Here is a 24,375-nt window from a genome sequence, read left to right as displayed (position 1 = left end):
TTCTTAGTCTTCACAATGGAAACTGAGCCAAAGCAGGTTTACATTTCCATACTTGCATTTGGTGTGAGTCATGAGAAAGGAGAATATTTATCTTCCGAGGAAGGAAGAGAACTTGAGCTAACTTTGAATTTCCTCAGTGGCCTAGCATACAAGTGCCTTAGGCTTACTGTAATTCAATCCTTTTTGCGGATCCTATATCCAATTACCCAGATATCTACATCTAAAAAAAGCTTGTCTTCATCAAACTGTCAGACAGGAGCTGTCAGAGAGTCTGTATTTGTGGGACTGCCCTGTATTTCAGAGCGTTTGCCCATAAGGAGCTAAATCATTGAGTAGGGAACTGGGTTGTGCTTCCACAACACACCTATTCCCTGGATATGACATCCTGGTAAAATCGGACTGTGTAGCTTTCCTGAGCACATGATTATTTCTTCGTTTCTTAATTGCTCAGTTGGCCCTGTTGGTTGCTTTCCCTGCTCACAGCCGGCAATTGTCGCTGGATCTTAGGGCAAGAGAATATTCCAGTTATAACATTTTGATCAACTGCAGTACTGGAGCAATCAAGACAGGGCAGCCACAGGTACAAAAATGATGAAACTTTGTGCATCTGATGACAGCTGTCTGGGGTAACCCTCGAACATTAGGAAAGACCCCACCGGAGGAAAGGGACTAACAAGTTAATGATTACAGTGAAAGCAGAAGTAACAACAAAAATGAGCACATGAGAGAAACAGTGGGACTTTGGTAATGTTGAAAATGAGGTGGAGAGAGAATTCTAAATTGTAAGTTCAGAGAAAGAGGCTCTTGCTGTCTGTGAAAAACAAATAGTTTGGCACTACTATGATAAGAAAAGCCCAGGGAATAAGATTCTGAAGAATTTGGGAGGACTTGATATCAAAAGAAGGAGATTTAGAATTACATATAGAAGCATATGGAAAATCAAGGCTGTTTTGAGGGGTGCTATCAGAGGGTCATTGGAGAGGATGTAGCTTTACAATATTTATATCAGGCTGTGCATTGGCAGGAGTTCTGTAGAAACTGGACTGAAAGCTGGAGCTAATGACGTGGGTGGGGCACAGAGCAGCTAGGGAGCTCTGATGCGACTTTTGCTTGGGGCAGAGTATGGGAAAATATGCAAACGCTGAGGCCCCAGATAGTGGAGTGGCCTTTGTGGGCAGCACTTACAGGTGGGCTTGGAAACACTTGCCTTTGGAACATTGCTCAAAAGTAAGCAGTGCCCCCAGAAGGGCTGTAATTTCTTTAGATTACCTGATAGCAGACTCCGTGATGTTTACCAGCTTCAAGGAGATCAGACCATTGTGAAATTTTTTTTTTTTTTTTTCTGTAGTAAAACTAGCCCCGGCCAGCCCAACTGGGAATTTACTGCCTGAGCTGTTTTCCAACATAAGTTTTGCTGGCAAAACCAGATGCGAGTGTTCCCTCGACTCTCAAGGGACCTGTTTACACTGACTTTATTTTTACTGCCAGCTTTCAAGTTGGAAGAGGGAAATTACGTTTAAAGGTCAGCAGGTGAGCAGAAGGATTCCTGACCAGCCATTCCTGTGGGTGTGTGCCTGTGTGCACTCTGTACGTGTGTGTGCCTGTGTATATGTGTGTGCCTGTGTGTACATGTGTGCCTGTGTGTACGTGTGTGCATGCTCTTCTAAATGCCAATCGCTGTGCTCTGCGCTGGCTGACAAGACCTGATCACTTGTTTGTGGGCATAATGATGGGTGTCAGGCTGGTTGTTGGGCAGTTTCCTATTTGTTTATTGTAAAGAAGGTAAATCAATCTGTGGGATTTTCTGGATTGGAGAGCAAGGGGTGTTTACTGTCAACAGGATAAGGACAAGGAGATATAAGATACTGAGTTCCACGGTGCATCCAGTGTCGGGACAGGAGCATAAAAGGTGGGGAGAAGCCAACTACAGGGTATTTCTGACTTGGATGGAACTTTTAAGTACTTGGGTGGGAAATACAATTTGGAAAATTGCTCTCTGGTCAAAGAACCAGTCAATGTAGCTAACTAAGGTATGATTAGGTTGGACTCAAATTCAATTTTATCAACTCTTCTTTTTAAATTCTTTTTTTTTAATTTCTCAAAAGATGACAGTTTTGATCTCAAAAGATCACAATTTGAAAATAAAAACATGAGTGAAGGGTTCAGAAGGCAAGTCTCTGGTCCATTACACACTTCCAGAAAAACTTAGTACCCAGAGACTCACATTACTGGGAGTGCTATCTACTCACAAGTGTTGCACTCCATTGAGAAAAAAAAAAACCAGGAAGTTGCTGTTCTCCTCAGGACTGACCAAGGAGCCATGAAATCCCTTACTGTGGGAGACTTAGAAGATTGCCTACTGAATAAGGTAAGGACAGACCCGGTCTCTCCCGTGTACCCCCTCCCCATTCACACTACTTCCAAAAAAACCTTCGTCCAGAAAGGATCTCAGGCTGTTTCTAAAGACACGTAAAATGCTCCTCAGAAAACAGACTGTCACCCATAACAATGTTTGGGGGCTTAACATATCTCAGCCTTACTTCTCTCTGAGGGTCCGGTACCCAGAGACATGCTGGGTATAGAATATAGAATGGAGAGTTGGAATCTGGGGAATGAGGGGGAACTCCAGCTCTGCCACTGACGCTCATGTGGTTGTGAGTCACTTAACCTGCCTGAGCCTTGGCCTTCTTCTCTGTAAAATGGGAATAATAATAGGAGCTTCATGGGGTAATGGAAAAAGCGCTAATGAAATTAAAACAAAGCTTTTAAAAACTGTGAAAGTACTAGGTTCCTAAATATCATTATATTTTTAGTACATATCAGTTAAGAACTTAATTTCTTCTAGATCGTCTAGATGGTCATGTCAAATGTTAGAACTTGAAGGAAACTTAAATATTATCTAGTTTAAGCCTTTTCATTTACAGATAAAGCTACTAAGGCATGATGTTAATGTTAAAACCAAAATATTTAAATTGACTAAGAAGTAGGCACTGGTCTGCAGTTTTCATGCCTTTACAAGTACAAAAGTGAAGATCATTATCATAGTGATAAGTAAAATGTATTTCCTAGGCAAAACCATTAAGAGAGATAAATAAGGAAAACCTGGGATGATAAAAACTAGAGTAAACAAAGTGATTTCCCATTATTCCTCCCTTTGAGGGCTCTAAGTGGAAGAGATATTGGCTGGCATTTTTTTCACGGGTCCTGTATTTTTCGTAAGAAAAAACTCCAAAATTTTTAGCGTGGTGTTCAAGTAACTTCAACTGCTCTATCTTTCTACCCTCTGCTTCCCCTGCATTTCCAATAGCAGAAATCCTAAACAGTGTTTGACATGTTGAGTCCAGTGTGTGCTCATGTTTTGTTTGGCCTGTAGATTATTTCTAATGTTTTTCACAAACATTTCAAAATAGATTTTGCATAGAAATCCAGATTTCTGTCTTTCCAGGGGAAAAAAATCAGAATATTTGGCAACTACAGGTCCCAGTTTCTTGCCTGGAAACCGTGTGCTAGGGCTGAGTGTTTGTTAGCCAGAGCATGTGCTGGCCAATTCTCAGGAGGCTGATCACTCCTGTGTCTGACACTTGCTCCTGGTCCCCACTGCCTCTCTCATGTGTGTCCCCTACTCCATTCCTGTAGGTGGTTGAGTCTCCCATTTCTGCCCAACAAGAACTGGGCCCTGAGCAGGCCAAGGGCCCCAGCTCCTCCTCACCACTTTTCTGGCTCATATTCATCCTTCAAACTCAGAGTCCACTTTCTCAAGAAAGAGGAGTCCCTGACACCCCAGCACAAAATGATTTTGCCCACATATTCACTCCCATTATAATTAGTATTACTGGCACCATTTATTTGATCATGAGTTTGTATATCAACTCCTGACACTTTTCTAGTATCATCTTGGTTGGCAACTTGCATGCCATATCATTTCATTCTTTATAAGTTTCTGGAGGGAAGAACAGTGTCTTGCATACCTTTCTTTCCTTTGACATTCAGAGTATCTTGCACATATATGATCAGAAATATCTTTAGAGTTTGTTAAAGGCAAGAGTGGTGTGGAAGGCGACAGGTCAAGCTGCATACAGGATTTCATTTAATCTAATCAACAACTATGTGATGTACATATTGCCTCCGTTTTTACAGAGGAGGAAACAGAGGCTTATGGAGATTAAATAACTTGTCCAAAGTTACACAGCTAAATTAGAGGGTACTGAAGTCTCAGCCTCGTCTTTTTTACTCCAAAGGCTGAATGTCCTCTGCCAAACTCCTCTATATCTCTGCAAACACATACTAAGGACCTGCTTTGTGCAAAATACTGTGCTATTGTTTGAGGGTAGACCAAGGCCTGAGATGTGGCCTGCTAAATGAAAGAGAAATTTTGGTTTTGGTCTCTGGGATAGCCCTGTCTCATCTGCAGATTTTGTACATAACCCCAAAGGAGGAAGGAGGGAATTTCACATGCAGTCAGGCAAGTGCTTAATAGAATGCATGGTAGACCGTAAGGGATGCAGTAGAGATTTCAACAGATTGCTGGAGCAGCACGGTGCATTAGCTCTGATGGGAAAGGTGTCTTACAGAAAGAAGAGTAGAGACAAAGCCTTGGAGGAAGTGTAGGGTTTTAATAAGTGGAGAAGTACAGGAAAGGTCTTCCAGGCTAAGGGAACCCCGTTCAAACATTCAAGGTGTATTTCATTCCCAGTCACCTTTTTCTTTTGGAGAGGCAGAACAGGGCAGTGGTTACAAATATGGGCTTTGGAAGGCTGCTACCTGTGTTCTGTAACTTACTAACTTTGGGAACCTGGGCAAATTACTTAAATGTTCTGAACTTTGGTTTCCTCATCTATAAAATGGGGATAATCATAGCATCCACCTTAAAGAATGATAGGTAGGCACGAATGAGTCTACTCTTATAAAATGCCTTGCACACAGGAAGGACTCAATAATCTTAGTTTCACAGTGATGCTGCTGCTACAGCTTCTGCTACATTTGGGGGCTGCAAATATTCTGTGTGACTCAAGCATTTGATTTATGGAAGAATTAGTCTACAAAGGAAGGGATATGATGGTGGAAAGCCTATGGTCTTGTGTGTAACTATCACTGGATTTAACTTTCCATTTCCTCACATGTTTAGCCCCTGAAAGACAGAGATGATGCCAGTTTTTGTTTTGTTGAAATTTTTCCAACTGATGATTGGATTTCATGCAATTCTGGAATTAAAGGTCTGACTTCTTATTTTCTGGAAGGAAGTCCTCAGACTTTTCTTCTCAGTAACACTCATTGGGAATGACATACACATAGGCTGCATGGTCATGGGTGTGACCAGGCCTGTGTGACATTCCTGGCATGCTACTTAGCACCACCACTCTGTCTCTGTCTCAAGGAAGCGTATCGGAATGCAAGTGAGTCAGAGTGATATTATTATAGGGGATAACCTTGAATTCCCATAATTTATATTTGAAACAGTAAATTATTCGTGAACTTGAGCTATTAATAGCAGCAAATGACTTGTGGGGCAACAATGAGCCTGATGCTGCGGTTAAGGAGGAGGGGAAAGCAGCCCAGGATGGGACATGGACCTGCGACAGCATGGAGATATGCCTGGGAAGAGCAAGGCCCAAACAACATTTGTTTCCACGTTTTGCCATGAACTAAGTTTGGTGACAAGGTTGCCTCAAGGCTGCCTTGAGGCTGCAACTGGTATCTTGCTGGCTTCCTAAAGTTTGAGAGGAGTAAAGGAATTCCAGCGTTGGGCTTGCAGCGGGTGTCTACTTGCATTAGAGCCTCCTTCTTTAGATCACTGTACAGCTGCCCCAACCCCACTGCTTGCTTTTCCACACCCTGAAATGAACTTTTTGCTGTATCTGTCTAGGGTGTGGCCAGAATAAGTGGAGAGAAACAGTCTGGGGGTTCTGTGTTGTCACATCATGAGGGTGACAAGAGGTGTTTGGGACTAAGCCTGGAAACCCCCAGCACAAATCACTTCTGGGGCTACCAAATAGCACGGTGATGCTGTGTGAGTAAGAACTTATTGCAGGAAGTGTAGCCAGAGATGTGGGGAGGGACGGGGCTGCCCACTACCTAGAGAAAGAGGCTTCCACTCAGGTCCCACAGCAGGAGCATCACTGTCTGGCCCTTGCTGCATGACCCTTTGTGCTTGTTAAATGCCAGAACAATTGCTGATGCCCAAATACATGGGGACCTAGGACTCCTTATTTCATGAGTCTTGACTTTAAATTGAAGGCATTTTTAGGTTCAGGAAGAGGATAAAGGGTAGGCAGTACTTCTGGTACATCAGTACTTAAGGGTGTGGCAAAGTGTGATGGAAAGAAGCCTGTCTAGTTCTACATCTAACTGCTGGTGTGATGTTAGGAAAGCCGCTTTGTCACTCCGGTCCTCCATAAAGTCACACCAGACAAGGCAATTTCTGAGGTCTCTTCCATTTCTAAGATCCTGAGTCTAAGTTGCAGCAGAAGTGACGGAGGAAGAAAATTAAAACTGGAATTTGTGGTTCTAGGACTCAAAAAGCATTATCTTATTCTGACTTTCACCTTTAGCAATCAAAACAGGTCATAAGGGTGAACTAATAACCTGTGTAACAAGTGAGAGATTACAGTTGTTTTCCAGGAGTGTGTGATCTTATCCTGCTCGATAAGAATTTCACCATCAAATAAGGGCACAATTTGTAGAATAGATTTACAGTGAAGTACCTTTTCCAATAGGCTACTCTTCACATATTATGTGCATACATGTATGTACACATGTGTATGTATGTGTGTACATACATGTATACATATGTGTACATACATGTATATGTATGTGCATGTGTGTATATGTGCATGCGTGTGCATATATGTGCATACATGTACATACATACACACATGCACACACACTTAAGCTTCTATTTAAAAATGACTTGGTGGTGATGAATTTTTCATTAGTTTATTAACTCAGGAAACAAAATATATATAGTCACTGCTATGTTAGTAACATTCAAGTTCTATGGAATTACATCTGCGGGGCTGGCAGATTCAGGAGGCTAGTCTTGGCCTTCAGCACATTCTGAGAACTTAACTGTTAGAGAATACTATTTCTCAACCACTCTGCCTGCAATGTTCTATCTAGTTAACCCTTGTATTACTTTTCCCCACTGTACCTGCTCAGACTTCAGGTCCCTGAAGTTGCCTAATGTTCCCTATTCTACCACTAGCTTTATCCGTTCTTTATTCCGGCTGGAAAATATAGCCCACTGCTGAAACCCTCTGTTGCTTTTTTATCTTTCTCCAGCTCTTGCCCAGCAAACTCCAATCTTAGCACCTCAACTCTTACCTTTGGAAGGCTAAGAGGTGGTGGAGAAGATCTCACAGCTGAACTTACTGATAACCCACAGCCTCAGAGACCCAGCCTCAGCCAAGTCTTGATACTGTCTGGTTATGTTTACACATGTACCTAAACAGTCTCTCATTCCTTATAGCAGCTATCTCAGCAGTCTATCGCCTGAAATCTCTTGCCTTCCACTTCACTCTTAACTCATTAACATCTCCCACTCTATAAAGAACATAGACATCAGACTGGAAATCTCTCTGATTTTCACTGCCCCCTACCCTTTTATCTGTATCTGCATGCACCGTTTTTCCCTTCTTTCTTTCTGCCACACCAAGATGAATTCCTCACTCAGGCCTCTGGATGTGCATGACTCCTTTCGGGTGGGAAATCCTTACAAAATGGTTTTGCTCTCTGCTACCTCTTCTTTCACCACTGACTCTTTTCTCTCAGCATTTAAACATGTTTACACCTGTGTGTCATTTTGCAAGAAAAAAAAAACTGTTCGCATCCCTGTTGTTTTGGTTTTCCCCATAGTAAAAGTTCTTGGGGCTGGGCGCGGTGGCTCACACTTGTAATCCCAGCACTTTGGGAGGCCAAGGTGGGCGGATCATGAGATCAGGAGATTGAGACCATCCTAGCTAACATGGTGAAACCCCATCTCTACTAAAAATACAAAAATTAGCCAGGTGTGGTGGCATGTGCCTGTAGTCCCAGCTACTCGGGAGGCTGAGGCAGGACAATCACTTGAACCAAGGAGGCAGAGTTTGCAGTGAGCCAAGGTCATGCCACTGCACTCCAGCCTGGTGACAGAGCGAGACTCCATCTAAAAAAATAAAAAAAAAAATTCTTGGAGGAGTTGCTTACCTCTGTCTTCACTTGGTTGTCTTCCATTCACCCTTAATCCACATTTAATGTCCACCTCTTCCCCACCATTAATGCTGGTGCCCAGTGTTCCCCCAATGCAGCAATCCTATTCTAGCTGTCAGACTCCATGGACATTTGGGGGCCTTAACTCACTCAAGCACTTACTGTTGACTTTGTTCTTGAAATTCTTCCTTTACTTTCAGGACCTCTCATGGTTTATTCTCCCACTTCTCCACCTCCTCTAAGGCAATTGTGTTCTAAAAATGTCACAGGAACAATTGCACAGGCATGAGGAGCACAAATTCTCTCTTTGTGCTCCTCAGACCTGGCTCAATACCTGCTATTTTCTCGTTCTAGAACAACTTTCATGCCCCCTTTTTCCTAGCTAACTCCTAGTAAGCTTTCAAGATACCACTCCAACACACTGTGCCTCCAAGAAGGCCTCCCAACCTCCAAACTGGATGAAGTATCCTTTTTCTATGTATCCATAGCATCTGTGCAAACCTCTACCTTGCACTAGATTGCAGTGATTTTAATTTCCAGGTCATTTGTCTTGCTTTGTCAAGTTATCTATAAACCTCGTGGCAACATGTATGCACAGAGCGCAGCATAAAATGGATGTTCCACTCAAATTACTCAAATGGAATTGAATCACAACACAGACGGGAAGTCCTGTGCTGGAGAGGACACTTAAGTTTTGGCTTCTGAAACCTTTATTTTTGTCATTTGTTATTTTTCCCGTAATAGCATCCCACACTTGTATTCTGTACTTAACATTTGTCTTCCTCACTACTGTGAATGCATGGCCATGTCTATCTTGTGCATTGCTGTGTTCCAGCATGTAATGGTGCCCACCACAGAGGACGTGCTAAACAAATACTTATTGATGAACTGACCCTATATGTGCTATACAACGTGTCTGCCAATAGGTGCACGGTCACATTCTTATTCTATGAACATATGAAGTTGGCTTGCTGGCTATTGAGAAGTATGAGTGAGGTCTCAGGTGACTGGCCTAGTTGATGACTTAGTTTAGGAAAACAGGAATCTCTTTGACTTGGGCTTTTTTTTCTGGCTGTCGTGATCAGTTTATGGGTGTCTCACAATGACTCTAGAATATGTAGAAACAGCCGTTATACCAAATTCAGAGAGAATATAAAGATTCATGGATGGGCATTAGATTGAGATGTATCAGATATTGCTTGAAATTGGCCCCTGGCTGAAGGAGCCTCTGAAGGAGAGTCTTGCTGTCATGACAGCAGCTAGTAAGTGCCTCCTGAGCAAGATGACAAAGCGCCCCCTCCATTTCAGAAAAAACTTGCAGACCCTTCCGTATCTTATTTGGATATTTCTGTGTCTCTCCTGGAGTTTACTAAAAGTTCCTTTGTGTTTCCCACAAACGTCTATTTCCCTAAAGTGTAAGTATCTGATTAGTGTTGAGTTTTCTATGAGAATTTCCCAATTCTTCATAACACACTGTGGTAACTTTCTGTCAGCAGAAACGTGCCTTTTCTTAAGGGTCTAGAAGCAAAAGGCAGGGGTGAGTACAGAGGCAAAGAGAATCATCATTTACTGATGACATCAGTGGCAAGCAGGCTGCTGGGTGCTGATACATGTTAAGCAGTTTACTATTCACACCATGGGCAGCAGGCATGACAATACCATGGTAGAGTCTCACCATGGTTCACAAAACCCTGTGTGGTGATCTGGCCCCTGCTTTCCTCTCCAAACTCACCTCCTATCACTTTCCTTTTGCCGGATCCAACCACAGTGGCCTCGCTGCTAGCCTTAGAGCATTGCCTACGTCAGAGGAGGAACATGGAATCTGCTCTCCTAAGCTGTCTTCAGCCTCACTCAAATGTCACCTCTTTAGAGAAGTCTTCTTTGTCCATTGCCCGCCCTGACTAAAATAGCTGCCCCTTTATTCTCTAGTCCCTTATCATATTTTATTCTCCTTCATGGGACTTATCATACTTGATATTACGTTATACACACACACACACAGACACACAAACACACACACACATATATATATACAGGAATACATATATATACACATTTATATGTGTGTCTGTGTGTATAATATCAGATACGACACTATATATTATAATATTGATATTATATATTATAATTATATATAATATATTATGTATTATATCTACATGTATTCCTATATTTTCAGCTAGAGGGCAAGTATCTACATTGTTCACTGTTGTCTTAATCACTGTTGTCTTAATCACTGTTGTGTCCCCAGCACCTGGCCTGGCACCTGCTACATAGTAGGTCCTAGATAAATATCAAATGAATGCACCTGTTACAGAAAAGAACATTGAGGCACCACCAAGTGTCTTCTCAGTGGAGTCAGACCTAAATCCATCTCCCCGGCATCTTGGGAAGGCAGGATTTTTGAGCTGAACTCCATCAGTCACCCCTCGCTGTACCCTTGCCTTCTCACTCTCTTATGCCAGTACCTTGGGGCCCACAGAGGAAATAACCACCTTTGCTGGTCCCTCTAACACCCAGGTGGACTTGAGGCGTCAGCAGATTTCCCAGGCTATGGAGGAGGTGCAGAAAGTCGTTCATCATTTGACCACAAACATCAGCAACCAAGACATTAGATTTCAAGCTGTGCCTTACTCTGACACATACAATGAAAATATTAAGGTAAGCAAGTCTCATTGTCTCTAAGTGCCACCAACAGAGACAGGACACTTGGGCAGGTGAATCTCAGTGTGTGACAGATGATTGCCTCACTCAGAATACTCATAACAATTCTTGTTTTCATAGGTACTCTTAGTTTTTACTATTTACAGTCTCATTTTATACATGTCATTTCAGCCAGCAGCGTGCCTTATGCGTATAATCCCAGCACTGGAGGCCGAAGTGGGAGGATGGCTTGAGGCCAAGAGTTTGAGACCAGCCTGGGCAATGTAGTGAGACTCCGTCTCTATAGAAAAAGAAAAAAGGATAGATGTTATTTCCTTTGAGCCCCCACATTCCTAGATGAGAAAAACTGGCTTAGAGAAGTCAAATGACTTGATCAAGTCATATAAGGCACTAAAGCCAGAACTCACACAGGGGCTTTTGATTCCAAAGCACATTCCGCCATCACAATCAAAGCTCTGTTAAATACACATTCATTTATTAAGCACCTACTTAATAGATTGGGGGTGGGGTGGAGGGAACTGAGGGCATCCATAAGAAGACAGTTGAAAGTCATAGTCTGTGGGTTGCAGATGGGGAAGGAAGAAAGTAGAAGAGGTGCCACTGAGAAGCTGCAGGAGCAGACTGGCAACCCCTCTCCCTGCTAAAGAATCCCACCCAGTGTAAGCCAATGGGTAACGCCAGCATTCAGGCAACACAGTAGTGAGGGCAGAGCTGTACAGACAGAAACGACCTTACTTAAACCTGTAAACCACCTTGTGGAAAAGACAGTCTGGTTATTTCCATTTTAGAGGTGAGAGAAGTGAGATTCTGAATCATTCTGAATCTCCATCATTCTTTATCTCGATTTTTATTATGCCACATACCTCTTTCACTTTGTATTAAATTTGTATGTATTCATGGCCCATTTCTCACAACAGACTGCACATCCCTTGATTGTAAGGACCGTGTTTACTGTTCGTTTTGTTCCTAGCACCCAGCATGGTGTGTGGCACATGGTAGACACTTAACGTATGTGGAATGAATGAATAAATGAATGAGTAAAAGAATTAGTACCTGAGCAAAAGACCATTGCTGGCCCATTACATCTCAAGGTTGGTGGATGCAAAAACCACCCAAGAGATTCTGGGATTTGTGGATTCTGAAACAGAGTCAGATTGTAGGAAATTAATCCCAGGGTGAAAATTATAAACTAGACTGAATCCTGGAATGCTAGAATATCACTTGCCCAACTCTATCACCCAGACCAATCTAACTTGGACACACATAGACCAGTGACTAGAAATAGAGATATTACATTACTTTTCTTAGCACTATACCCAAGGAAATTTCCTTCAGTGATCCCACTTAGAATTCATAGCTTAAAATATATCTTGCATTTATATATGTCATGTCTTACATATTAAGTTTTGAAAATAGCTACAGCATAGCATATAAAATTGCTTTTAACTTAGATCAGAATCAACAAGTTTTTGTTTGTTTTGCTTTTTTGCTTGTTTTTTAAAGATAGGATCTCCTTCTGTCACCCAGGCTGGAGTGCAGTGATGCGATCATGGCTCACTGCAGCCTCAACCTCCCAGGCTTAAGTGATTTTCCCACCTCAGCCACCTGAGCAGCTGGGACTACAGGTGCAAATGCCACCAGGCCTGGCTAATTTTTTTATTTTTATTTTTTATAGAGATGGATTTCATCATATTGCCCAAGCTGCTCAACAAATATTTACTAAGCACCACTTACATGACTAACAACATGATAGTTGTGCTTTTGAATTCACATGAAAGTGAATTGAAATAATGTACAGATCTGAAATTCCAGGGACTTTAGATGTTTTTCCTCCTTTTAAATCCAGCTGCCTTTCTATGGGTACCAGAAGTCATGTGGATACATCATCTAAAACATCAAACTATTGTTTTCTTAGAGTTAGACAGAACCAGCTGGAGCTGATTAGGGCTTTCCCCCCTCAATGGGTCAATGACTGGCCCTGGGCAAGAGTTAACCAAATTCCATGGTCAGAGCTTTCCAGGAGGAGGAGGCAGCTGACTCACAGCCAAAGGTGTGAGTGCAGTGGGACATGGTCAGAGTTCAAGCTCCTTTGGCTGCTCTGTTTACCCACTTGTTCTATCTCTTGGCTGCCGGTCTGCCGGCTTTCCCCCAGTCGTTGCTTCACTGGTTCCTGGAGAAAGGAGTTAGGTAGATTCTGATTGTTTGCTTTTTTTCTTTAAACTTAGAATCGTCTCAACAGCTCACATTGTCTCAACAAATAAGCTTTCATTTTGCCTTTATTTTGGAAGGGTTAGTCATGAACATTGACCATGGGTCATCAGTACAGGCCAAAAAAAAAGGAGATATTTTACAAGATCTTTTACCTCCCCTCCTGTTACTTCCCACCTTTTATTTGTGTCAAAACATTCACCATTCCATGTCATTCATTGTTGGCTGAGTGCCAGCCCAGGGTAGAGAAATAATAACTGAACAAGCTGTCCAAAGACCTAAACTCAAATTCTGACTTTTCTACTTACTGGTTGTGTGTCCCTGAGGAGATCTCCAAGCCCCTCTGCATCTTGGATTCCTTATCTGGAAAATGGCAACAAAGCTCACCTCACTGTGTGATTGTGAAGTTGAAATGTTCAAATGCATTAGAATTACAGTGTTGCGTCTGCATGGAACTCAATGCATACTCATTCTTCTTTCTCAAACCTTAGGCCTCGTCTGGAGTTCCTGGTTTAGTTCACTGTCTTTACTTGTATATTCATGAGATAATAAACTCAGCAAGTTAATTTACTTGCCTGAAGTATTTACAATGATTCAGTAGCAGAACAAAGAGGTAATCCACTTGTAACACCCAGGTCGAGGTCTCTGTGTATCTGGTCACACTGCTGAGGGTGGAGTGCTTAACAGAGGTGCCTGGCGAGACAGGTCTGCTCCCAGGACTTCCGTTACCTCCCGAATCTGTGAATTCATGCTTGTTTTCAATCCTTTCCTGACCCTAGGTTTTGGCCCCCAGTCAGTTCCTCGTCACAGTCCCAATAAAAGGCCTGGCCGGGTACAGGGAGGCCAGGGAGCAGCGCTGGCGGTACTACACCCTGCAGGGCACCAGGCTGCCCTGCCCGTTGCGGGACCCTGAGGGTCTGCAGCAGTGGCTGGAGGTGGAACAGTTTATGAAGAGCCTGTGGCAGTGGCATGAGACAGATGTGAACATCGACGGCGACATTGTGCCCGCCAAGGTCCTCCTAGTGTTCCGGAAGCTGGTGGAAAATGCAATTAGAACCTGTCACCTCTCAGGTGAGCTGATCAGGAACAAGTGCAAGGGTTATTGCTGGCATTCCCCTTTCGCTCTATAAAACCTCTGTTTGGGTGTTACCTGCAGCTCACAGCCTACATTTGAGAAAATAATCATGTGCTCTTCACATTTATTTAATCTTCATAATATGAATCAGCTTTTTTTTTTTTCCTGCTGTTGATGCACAGAAGATTGGAATTCATACTAACAAAATAGTCTTGTGGCTTTAAGAAAGTTACTGTGCTGGTATAGATATAAAGTCCTGTGGATTATGCACCTTAACCAGGCTTAAAAACTTAAGCGTATTTTTTTTTTAAAAGCAAATTATTCACAAACCCCAGGTCTTCTTTATTAGCCCATTTCTACTGCAGCACCTCCATCTGACTGCAGTACCACAATGTGCTTAGATTCCACATTTGGAAACCACTAACTTATACCAAAGCACAAAATCCAGGAGCCATAAAGAACTGACTAAGTTTGACAACTCCAAAGTCTTAAGCTACTACTGTACAGCATGTGCACACACACACACACACACACACACACTCCCTTTTTGTTCACACAAAGTGAAAAGGTGAATTTCAAACTGGAAAGAAATGGCTAATTTTCTTAATTTATAAATCAATAAGAAAAAAGATGAGCTGACCAATAGAAATAATTACCAAAAAAAAAAGGAATCACAGAAAAAGAATATAAATGGCTTGCAAAAATAAGAAAAAGCATTCCATCTAAGGTATATTTCAACGTATATTAGAATATACCTAACGTTAGATGTATTAAAATACCAAGCAAGCTAAAAGAAATGAAAAGTTTGATCGGCCAGGCGCGGTGGCTCACGCTTGTAATCCCAGCACTTTGGGAGGCCGAGGCGGGCGGATCACGAGGTCAGGAGATCGAGACCATGGTGAAACCCCATCTCTACTAAAAATACAAAAAACTAGCCAGGCGTGGTGGCGGGCGCCTGTAGTCCCAGCTACTCGGAGAGGCTGAGGCAGGAGAATGGCATGAACCCGGGAGGCGGAGCTTGCAGTGAGCCGAGATTGCGCCACTGCACTCCAGCCTGGGCCACAGACAAGACTCCGTCTCAAAAAAAAAAGAAAAGTTTGATCATGCTTAGTGTCGAGTGGGCATGGTGAAATTGGTATTCTCATATTGTTATTAGAAGTGTAAATTGGTGTCTCCTTTTTAAAGGGCAAGTTGTCTATATTTTATTTTTATAATGTGCTTACTTGACAATTCAACAGTTCCAGTTCTAGAAATATATTTCTACAAATACACAAAGAAATATGCACCAGGGTATTCTCTGCCATAGGTTTTATAATAGTGAATAGCTAGAAGTAATCTAAATGGCTAACAAAGGAAAATTGGCCAAATTAAATTATGCTATCTCTGCCTACTGGACTACTATGCAGCCTTTAAAAAGAACAGGCATATGCTCATGCATACATACAGAGCTATGAAAAATGCATGTGCTAAATAGTTAAGTGAAAAACCAAACTGCTAAACAATATGAGATTCCATCTGTGTGAAAATAAAAGGATGTATTCGTACATACATTTGCTTGTCTAGACAGAATAGTTTGAAAATTTCCATAATGGTAATAGTTTATGTTTAATAGATTTTTTTACTAAGTAGAATAAGTTTCATGGGTTAGTTAATTTAATCCTCATAACCACACAGTACAGTAAGAATTCTTTTCCTACCTGTTTTAGAGATGAGGAAACTGAGAGAGATTAAGTCACTTCTGAAGGTCACACGCCTCGTAAGCAGAGGCAGCTGCAGGGCAGGGTGTGGGCCTGCGGGCCGGCTGCAGCATCGGCTCACCTCTTATGCTGTGCGACATTATTCATAGTGAAAGTGCAAAGCAGAGACTCAGAATGGGCAAGGTTGATGAGGCGCTTTTAGTAAATAATGCTAAAGTGCCAGTTGTCACGTTCCTGTCTGGGCAGCTCTGATGAGATGCAGACAAGCCCTTTATCCCACCCTGGCCAGGGAATGTTTCCCTTTTGAACAGCCTAACACAAGTAATGTGCTTCCATTTTCTTCTCTGTGCAAGGAAATGCAAAATAGTAGATTCCAATCTATTTCAAGAATTAGGATGAGCAAATAAGGATGAATAGATCCTGGTCTATTCAAGACTGCTTATCTTTATCTGCAATGAAGGCAAACAAACAAAAACTGTACCTTTTGAAAGAAGAAGGAGCAAATTGGAAATGAGGAAATTATAGTATGTGAGCTGGAAAACTACTACATGCATTAGTTTTCTCTTCTTCTCTTTGCCTGGTTTGAAAACGAGGCAATGGAGACTTCTTTCAAATCACTCAATCCTCTGAAACAGTGGCTGTGACATGCTTTGATGTATTTTGTGGTTACAGGGGTTTCTGATGATAGATACCTCTGAGGCTCAGCTGGCTGAGTGGATGGTAAAAATGAATACCATCTAAGAGACTGCGGCTCAGATAAAAGAAAGGCGAAGCCACATTTCACCAAAGGCATATGTATAAATAAGGAGGCTGATGCTGTCCCTAACCAGTGTCAGAATATCTAGGTGAAGAGGGAAAAAAAATGGCATTAGCCTTCCCTATGTTTGCATTACTCTGAAAACCAACATTTAGATATTTGGGTGGAATGGAGAAGGATTTAGAAAAATAGTTAGGTTTCATTTTACAGTAGCAAATATAGAAGGTCCCCAACTTGCCACGGCTCAACAAGAGCCATGATTTTTTTACTTTACAAGGGTGCGAAAGTGATATATGTTTAGTAGAACCCATACTTCGAGTACCCATACAACCATTCAATGAATTCCATGAGATATTCAACACTTTATTATAAAATAGGCTTTGTATTAGATGATTTTGCCCAACTGTAAGTTAATGTAAGTGTTCTGAGCACTTTTAAGGTAGGGTAGGCTAAGCTATGATGGTTGGTAGGTTCGGTGTATTAATACATTTTCAACTTACAATATTTTCAGCTTCATCAGGATGTGACCTCATCATAAGTCAAGGAATATCTGTACTACACTTTTTCTTTTTATTCTATGGCTTTTACTTTCAGTTGAACCTCCTGAAAAGAATCTATTAATTTAAAAGAAAAGGTACCACAAAAGCCTTGGGGTTGGGGGAGAAAGAAAAACCCACCAGCAATGAGACTTCTTAGTAATGTTCTGACGCTGGCTAGCTGACTAACCATCTGGTTTTGATGTCAAAACCTTGATGTGCTACAGGCATTGTGATCCTTCACATGCTACAGACATTGTGAAAGTTGCCACACCAGTTGCAAGGTGCTGGTCAGAGCGACTGCTCACGAATTTCTTGTTTGAACGCTTGTAATGTGCAAGCCTTTCTCTTCTCCTTATCCATTTGGTCATTTCCCATCAGGTAAGCTCAGCATGCTAGGAAACCGCTCTGCAGTTTGGGTTGCTGTGGAAACATCCGCATATCAGGTGGAACTGGAGCTGGTCCCCGCAGTGGAGATCCCCACCACCTGGTCCAGGAAAGCCCGGTGGCCTCGATGTCTGCAGCGCTGGCCTTCCCAAGAGAGAGTGGAGTGCATCAAGGTATCAGTGGGCGGGACCCAGCTCTCCAGAACAGTGATGCCAACAGCTTAACCAGTCACAGCATTACTGACTGCCCACGAGTTTCCGAAGGAAAGTTGAGGTGTCACTAGATCAGCAGTTCTCAAAGTGTGGGCCCTGCAGCAGTGTCACCTGAGAACTTGTTAGAAACACAGCTTCCCGGGCCCCCGCTCTGGACCTGCTGAATGAGACCCTGTGCACAGGGCCCAGCAATCTGTGTTTTAAGAAGCCCTCTGGGTGATGTGATTCTGATGCATGCTCAAGTTGGAGAACTGCTGCAGGAGAGGAAGTGGGTACCACCTTCTAACTGTCCACATCCAAGGTGGTTTGTGGTCTCCCTGACACCCCCTTCTCATCCCCACGTAGGATGTGTTGTCTGCCTGGTGACAAGTTCCCCAGACCAGCGGACTGCTTCAGAAATGGCTTTCTACACCAGTGAGCATTGTTCTTATTTCCCAATATTTTTCTCTTTCTTCCAGTCGTTTGGGTTTAACTTGTTGGCCTGTTCAAATTATCACTGGCAGCTGAGCTTCCTCCGTGCTGAGCAGGTGTTACTGGAACAGCTGGATGAAGATGGGGGCTGCCGTAGGAAGTGTTTTCAGGTCATGAGGCAGCTGAAGGAGGACGTCTGGTGCCCAGGGAACAGGCCGGTCATCACGTCCCACCATCTGCAGGTGAGTGTGAGGCAGGTTGGAGAAGACCCAGGGGCAGCTTTGGATAGGCCATTCTTCCTGTGGCCTCTGTAGGGCCTGGCCAGAGCCAGTCAGAAGGGGTGGCGTGTGTGAAAAATTCAGGATGAGGCTCTAGTATCTGTATTTGCCATCCAACAAATTACTACTTATTATGGAAATATGTGAACTAGCACCGTATGGGAGTGCACAACACCCCTGCCCAGGGTAAAGTTTCCTCCCTCCCTTCCCTCTTCCAATTCTCTTCTCTCCCACTTTTGCTCCCCTCTCACTTTTATTTTACCCACCAAACCAACCTGAGTGCCCACTAGGTGCCAGAAACCCTGCTGAGGTTCAGAAATGAATCACAAAATGTGGTTTGTGCCTCACACTTTGATGGCTTTATGTTTGCACCGGTCTTCAAACCCATTGCAGCCTACGCACACCTCCTCATGCACACAGACTCACTAACACAGAGGGGACCAGGAAATGCAACACAGAGGTGACCACACACGTAGTGCCACACACCTCTTTCCAGGGTCCAAATCACCAGGCAAGGATCTTCCCTTGCTCTGCCAGCCCCTGCCTCTCCTTGCCCTAAACCCAACAGTACACATTCATTCACGCCTTCACTCACTCATTCAGCAAGTGTTTATTGAGATTACTCTGGGCCAGAGGCCTGCCCCAGTACCTGCTGTGGGCTCAACCTCTGCAGGCACAAAGGTAAACAGACACAGATGTGGTTCCTCACTCATGGCACTTCTGGTCTAGCATAGGAGATAGACATGGGTCAGGCAAGCCAGTGGGTGCATGTACAATCACACAGTGAGGAAGCACTGGAAAGGAAGGAGTATGGCTCTGTGAAGGCTCAGAGCAGGAGCGCCTGACCTGGACTGGGCAGTCAGGGGGGCCTCCCTGGAGAGGGGGCCTTTGACCACCCTCCCGACTCTCTCTTTCTCAAATTGTGAACCACACAGAGTGAAGTGGACTCTCATGTAGCACCTCTGTGCAGCCTGCTGGGGTAGGGAGGTAGGAGTCTTGCAGGACACCCCAGCCCAGCCTAGCTAGTGTGGGTCTAGGAGCTTCAGCCCTCCTCCCTGGCCCCAGAAAGGATGGACTGCCTTTCCACTCAGGTAAGCACAGGTACCTGGGGCAGTCACCTATCTGTGAGGCGCCTTCCTCACATACCTGTTCCTCCTCTCATTCGATGGACAAAACTGTCTTCCAGCCCCATGTTACTCTGTCTGCTCTAAAGTAACTTATTGAAGGACCGATACCACATTGGTCTTGTCCAGCTGGCAGGCTGACCTAACTCGATGCTCTTATTCATTGGGAGAAGGATGAACAACACCCCCAGTATCTCTCCCAATGCTTTGTACATAGTAGCGCATTAAATATTTGTTGAGCAAATGAATGAGTGGCTTCACATCTTACTCAGCTTTTCTTTTTTTTTGCACAAAATCACTAACCTTGCTTCACCTTCTTATCTTTCCAATAACCTATCCATTTTGACCTGCAGAAGAATCTGTTAACATCTCATTCACATGCACTGGGGCTTCTCTCTGGAGTTCCAGCATTCTCAACGTGTCCCAAGCACACTCCCCTAAAAACACGCAGGCTGTTCTCCTGGATGGAGGGCATATGCTTGCAGAAGATACTTTGATTCTTTCTGTGGATTTAGCTTCTCTTGCTTTCCTTTATACAGGCCACACTAGAAGAGGCAGAGCTGAGACACAAACTCAAGTCTATCTCATATCAAAATCTCATAACCTTAACGAATGACTTCATTACCTCTCAATTAAGATAGATGGAAATACCATTCAGTGACATGAATATTTCAGGCAGGATTGAATGGGGCCACCATGGATCTCCCAGCCCATGGCTGCTTGCGAATCTGTACTTCCCACAAGGGCTGACTTCTATTCTGGTGGCTCCTAAGTCACCTAGTGGATTTTAAGGCAACTCCTTAAGGATTCCCTGTTTCAATCCTCCCTGACCCACCTGCATGGCACAATAGAATTGGGCATCCTCAAGGATGGGCATTTTTTTTAAGGGGGCTATTTCTGGAGTAAGATAAACAGAGAGTGCTAACTGCCTTTTTCTCTGGTCTTCCATCCTTAGTCCACAGACAGAATTATCTCCCATTTAGGCATCCCCGCCCTTGAAATGAATGTGGCTGGTGATAAACGTGGTGCTAGACACCATCCCAGATGCTAACTTGAGTGTGCTGGATCCTTGCCAAGTCTTCATTTTGGGGAAAGTGGAAGAGGCTGGGTTGCAAAACAGCATTAGGAAGCTGTGGCACTCAGCCTCGCCTCACCGTAAGTCTGACACTCTCTTACAAGGCCCTCACCTTCTCCCCAAAAAGGCTCTGCCCCAAGACTATTTCATGTGAAGCAAAAGCTTATCTTTTATTGCCTTATTTATTCCTAAAACCCACTCAAAGTACATTGGCTTGCTTATAATGAGCTTAACTGCCCCAGTTTGCTTAGGGAGATAAAAGCTTAATTAACAAGAGGAATTAACATTTTTTCTGCTTTCTAGGTTATCTTCACTTGCATGAAATTATCTCTAACTCATTTATTCATAATAATGTAATCTAAATACATAGTTGCTATGAACTTACAACTGCTCTAAAAAATAAAGACTGTATAAAAATACTCAATATCTAAACCATAACATTAATGAGTAATTCATTAATTCATTTATTCAATAAATGTTTATTAACTTCCTCTCATGGGCTAGCCTTTGCTGGGTACTAGGTAGCTTAATAGTGAATAAAAATAGGCATCATTCATTGCTCTCATAAAGTTTATAATCCAGTAGGGGAAATGATAAAATTAATCACATAAATATAAAAACTACTACTGTTGTCACTGCTTCTTATGAGAAGTACATGGCTAAGAGAGTGTGCAATGGGTGTACTAGGGAAATTTGATCTGATGGACAAAGAAGGGAAAGAAGTGTGCCCTATGCAGCCGCAGCAGGATGTGCAAAGGCTCTGTGGTAGAAGGGAGCATGAAACAGCTGGTGTGGCTACATGAAGACAGCAAGGGAGGACACGGGTCAAGATGAGTCTGGAAAGGAAGGCAGGGACCAAACCTTATAAACCACACCACGTTAAGGATGATGTTTTTAGCTAACAAACAATGGGAAGACCTTGAAGTATTTTATTTTATTTTTTATTTTTATTTTTTGAGATGGAGTCTTGCTTTGTTGCCCAGGCTGGAGTGCAGCGGCATGATCTCGGCTCACTGCAAGCTCTGCCTTCCAGGTTTGCACCATTCTCCTGCCTCAGCCTCCTGAGTAGCTGGGACTACAGGCGCCCGCCACCACGCCTGGCTAAATTTTTGTATTTTTAGTAGAGATGGGGTTTCACCATGTTAGCCAGGATGGGACCTTGAAGTATTTTAGATGAGAAGGGAAGTAGATGTATATTGGCAGCAGTGTGGTTGGTGATAGTTTGGATGGTGGCAAGAACAGGGATGGGCTGATGAGATGGCTACTGCAGAGGTCCAGTGAGATGTGGAGGCAGTGTGGAGGGGGATGGTAGAATAATACTGGAGGTGAAGGTAAATGGGTAGACTCGAGAAATACTTAGACAAGAGGATTACAGGACTTGACTGGGGGTGGTAAGGGAGAAGGACGACTCCTAGGTTTGCGTGTTGCACAACTAGCTAGTTAAGCAACTCTGGAGGCAGATCAGGTTTGTGCAGGAAGAGCAGGGGTTCAGTTTGGACATGTTGGGACTGAGATAACTTTCGGATACTCAAGAGATACATGGTAAGCAGGTCAGAGGAGAAGTCTGGGCTGGAGACACAAATTTGCAAGTCATTCATATGTAGTGAGAATTAGAGCTGCTGTTGTGGAGGCAACATAGAGCTGAGGAGTGAATGTAGAGTGAGAGGAGAAGAGGGCCTAGAATTGAGCCTCCAGAAACTCCACCTCTCAAAGGCAGGCCAAGGAGTATAAGCCTGCCAAGGAGGTGCTGTAATGCTAGGAGAAAAAACCCAGAGAGTAGACTGCTTGGAAGTCAAGTGAAGGATGGCTCAGAAGGGAGGGTGTGGGCGAGAGAACCAGGTCTGCTGAAAGGTCAGGTAAGGTGCAGGCTGACAAAGGCCTATTAGATTGAGAAATGTGGAGATCACTGGGCCTTGACGAGAGGAGCCTTTGAGGATTAATGAGAGAAGAATCCATACTGAGCAGACTGAGACAAGAAATGGGAGGAGAGGAAATGACGGCAAATAACTGAGCCGACTCTCCAGAGAAGCCTGGATTTGCAGAGGGAAGAGTGAGGGCAGGAGGCAGATGTGGGGTTGGGGTTGCAGGAGAGCTTTCAACTTGTGAAAACAGTTGAGGAAGAGGGTAATCAGTCATACACAGTTCCTGGAAGATGGGATCTGGGGCCCTGTGGAGGGATCAGCCCCACAGGCAGAAGAGGCAGAAGCAGGGAGGAAGAGAGGAGGGTGCCGCAGTAGGCAAGATCTGTCTGGTTTGGGAGGATGAGGGGTTCCATTTTCCCTGTAAAGTAGGAGGCAAAGACATTGCCTGGAGTAGTGACCATTGGAAATGTTGGAGGAGAGTGGGGGAATAGGTTAGGGAAGAGGTGCGGGAGACCAGCTGGTAAACTGAAGGCCCACCTGAAGTTGGGGATTGTGAATTCATGGTAGATCCAGTCTGCCCAGGCAACTCTTTTCTCCCTCCTTCCAAGGCCACATAAGCTCAATAATTGTTTCTAAGCTATCCTCCTCAATTGCCCGAAACAATGTCTGACAGCACTTCTTCCTTCCACAGACTGTGCTCTTTTGGACCTGCGAGAAATATCCCCACTTTAAAGACTGGCAGGTTTTCAGCAAAGCGTTTCTGCGCCTGGTGAGAAAACTGCACAAGTGCGTGAGCCAGCACTTCCTGAAACACTATTTCGTCCGGAACAGCAACCTCTTTCAGTGCACCAACCCTATTGAACTGGACACTGTGGCCCAAAAGGTGGCCCCCTTCCTGAAGAACCCCCAGATCGGCCCACCCTGATGGCTGCCCCAGCGTGGGAGGCTCTTGGACATTTTATTCTGGCTTAACCTTGTTCTTTGGATGGTTCCTCAGTCAGGTGCCAGGATCCTGCCTAGGAGAAAGGCCACGAATGGCAGCAGAAATTACATCAAACCAGTAACTCTTCAGCAGGGGGAAAACTGTGCCCCAGGATGTCTGGCCCAAGCCTCCCTGGAGCCTAGCAAGCATTTCCGCCCCAGCTACCTCTCCTGGAGACAGCTCTCATCAGGCTTCCCCAGGCACAGATTTGGAATGGGTGACAGTTCTGAACTTAGTTTCCCTTGTTCAGGCTCTGATCGTCTCACAGTGAAGATGGAGACAGAACCCCTGGAAGGCTGGACATGAGCCTGCTGGCCAATACTGTGCCCAGCCCACTGATCATGGGCACATTCTCCTGCCATTGGTAAAATGGGAATGTTAACGTGCCTACCTCTGAGCAGGGCTGTGTGCCTATGAAACTGTGCTGGCGCCTTTTCAAGGGGAAGGCATTGGATCAACACAAAGTGTTCCTGGTTGGTTGAGCAGCTGGTGTTTGCATCCTGGATTGGTACCCACAGCACTGACGCAAAATTGCACCTGATGAGTTAGTGAGCCTGTGCTTCCTTGCTGCCTTCCAGCTCCCTTAGCATGTAGGTCAGTGGCTCCTGATGTTCTGTCTGCTTCCCTGGTATTCTCTAAGCAGGGAGGGAAGTGGTTTTGATGACAAGTGTTAAGTCAAAGATGAAAGTACAGCTCTTGGCCTGATCCCAACCATAGCCCTCTCTTTGCTTTCCATGCCATGGGCCATGGATGGAAATTCCTTATATATTTAAGTAAATAACCTAGTACTATGATCTGCATGGAGTGACCTTAGGTGTCTGTCACTGCTCAGTGTGTTCCTTTGCTCACTTCATTCACTCACTCACTCACTCATTGACAAATAATGCTCATTAGGCACTGGGAACACAGCAAAGAGCAAAGTG

The 24,375-nt window shown here is 43.9% G+C and overlaps 1 protein-coding gene across 1 annotated transcript; it reads left to right on the top strand.

Moving 5' to 3' along the window:
* The first annotated feature begins 2,134 nt into the window (after positions 1 to 2,134).
* On the top strand, positions 2,135 to 23,658 carry MAB21L3 (mab-21 like 3). The gene is made up of 6 exons (XM_003268034.3): positions 2,135 to 2,368; positions 10,705 to 10,845; positions 13,836 to 14,127; positions 17,503 to 17,681; positions 18,179 to 18,373; positions 23,162 to 23,658. Exons 1-6 carry the CDS (start codon positions 2,321 to 2,323, stop codon positions 23,393 to 23,395), a joined length of 1,089 nt encoding a protein of 362 aa, XP_003268082.1. The 5' UTR covers positions 2,135 to 2,320; the 3' UTR covers positions 23,396 to 23,658.
* The last annotated feature ends 717 nt before the right edge of the window (positions 23,659 to 24,375 follow it).

This window comes from Nomascus leucogenys, chromosome 12 (assembly GCF_006542625.1).
Source record: "Nomascus leucogenys isolate Asia chromosome 12, Asia_NLE_v1, whole genome shotgun sequence".
Taxonomy (NCBI): Eukaryota; Metazoa; Chordata; class Mammalia; order Primates; family Hylobatidae; genus Nomascus; species Nomascus leucogenys.
The sequence above is the reverse complement of the archived record's forward strand: the minus strand, read 5'-3'. Positions and strand labels throughout refer to the sequence as shown.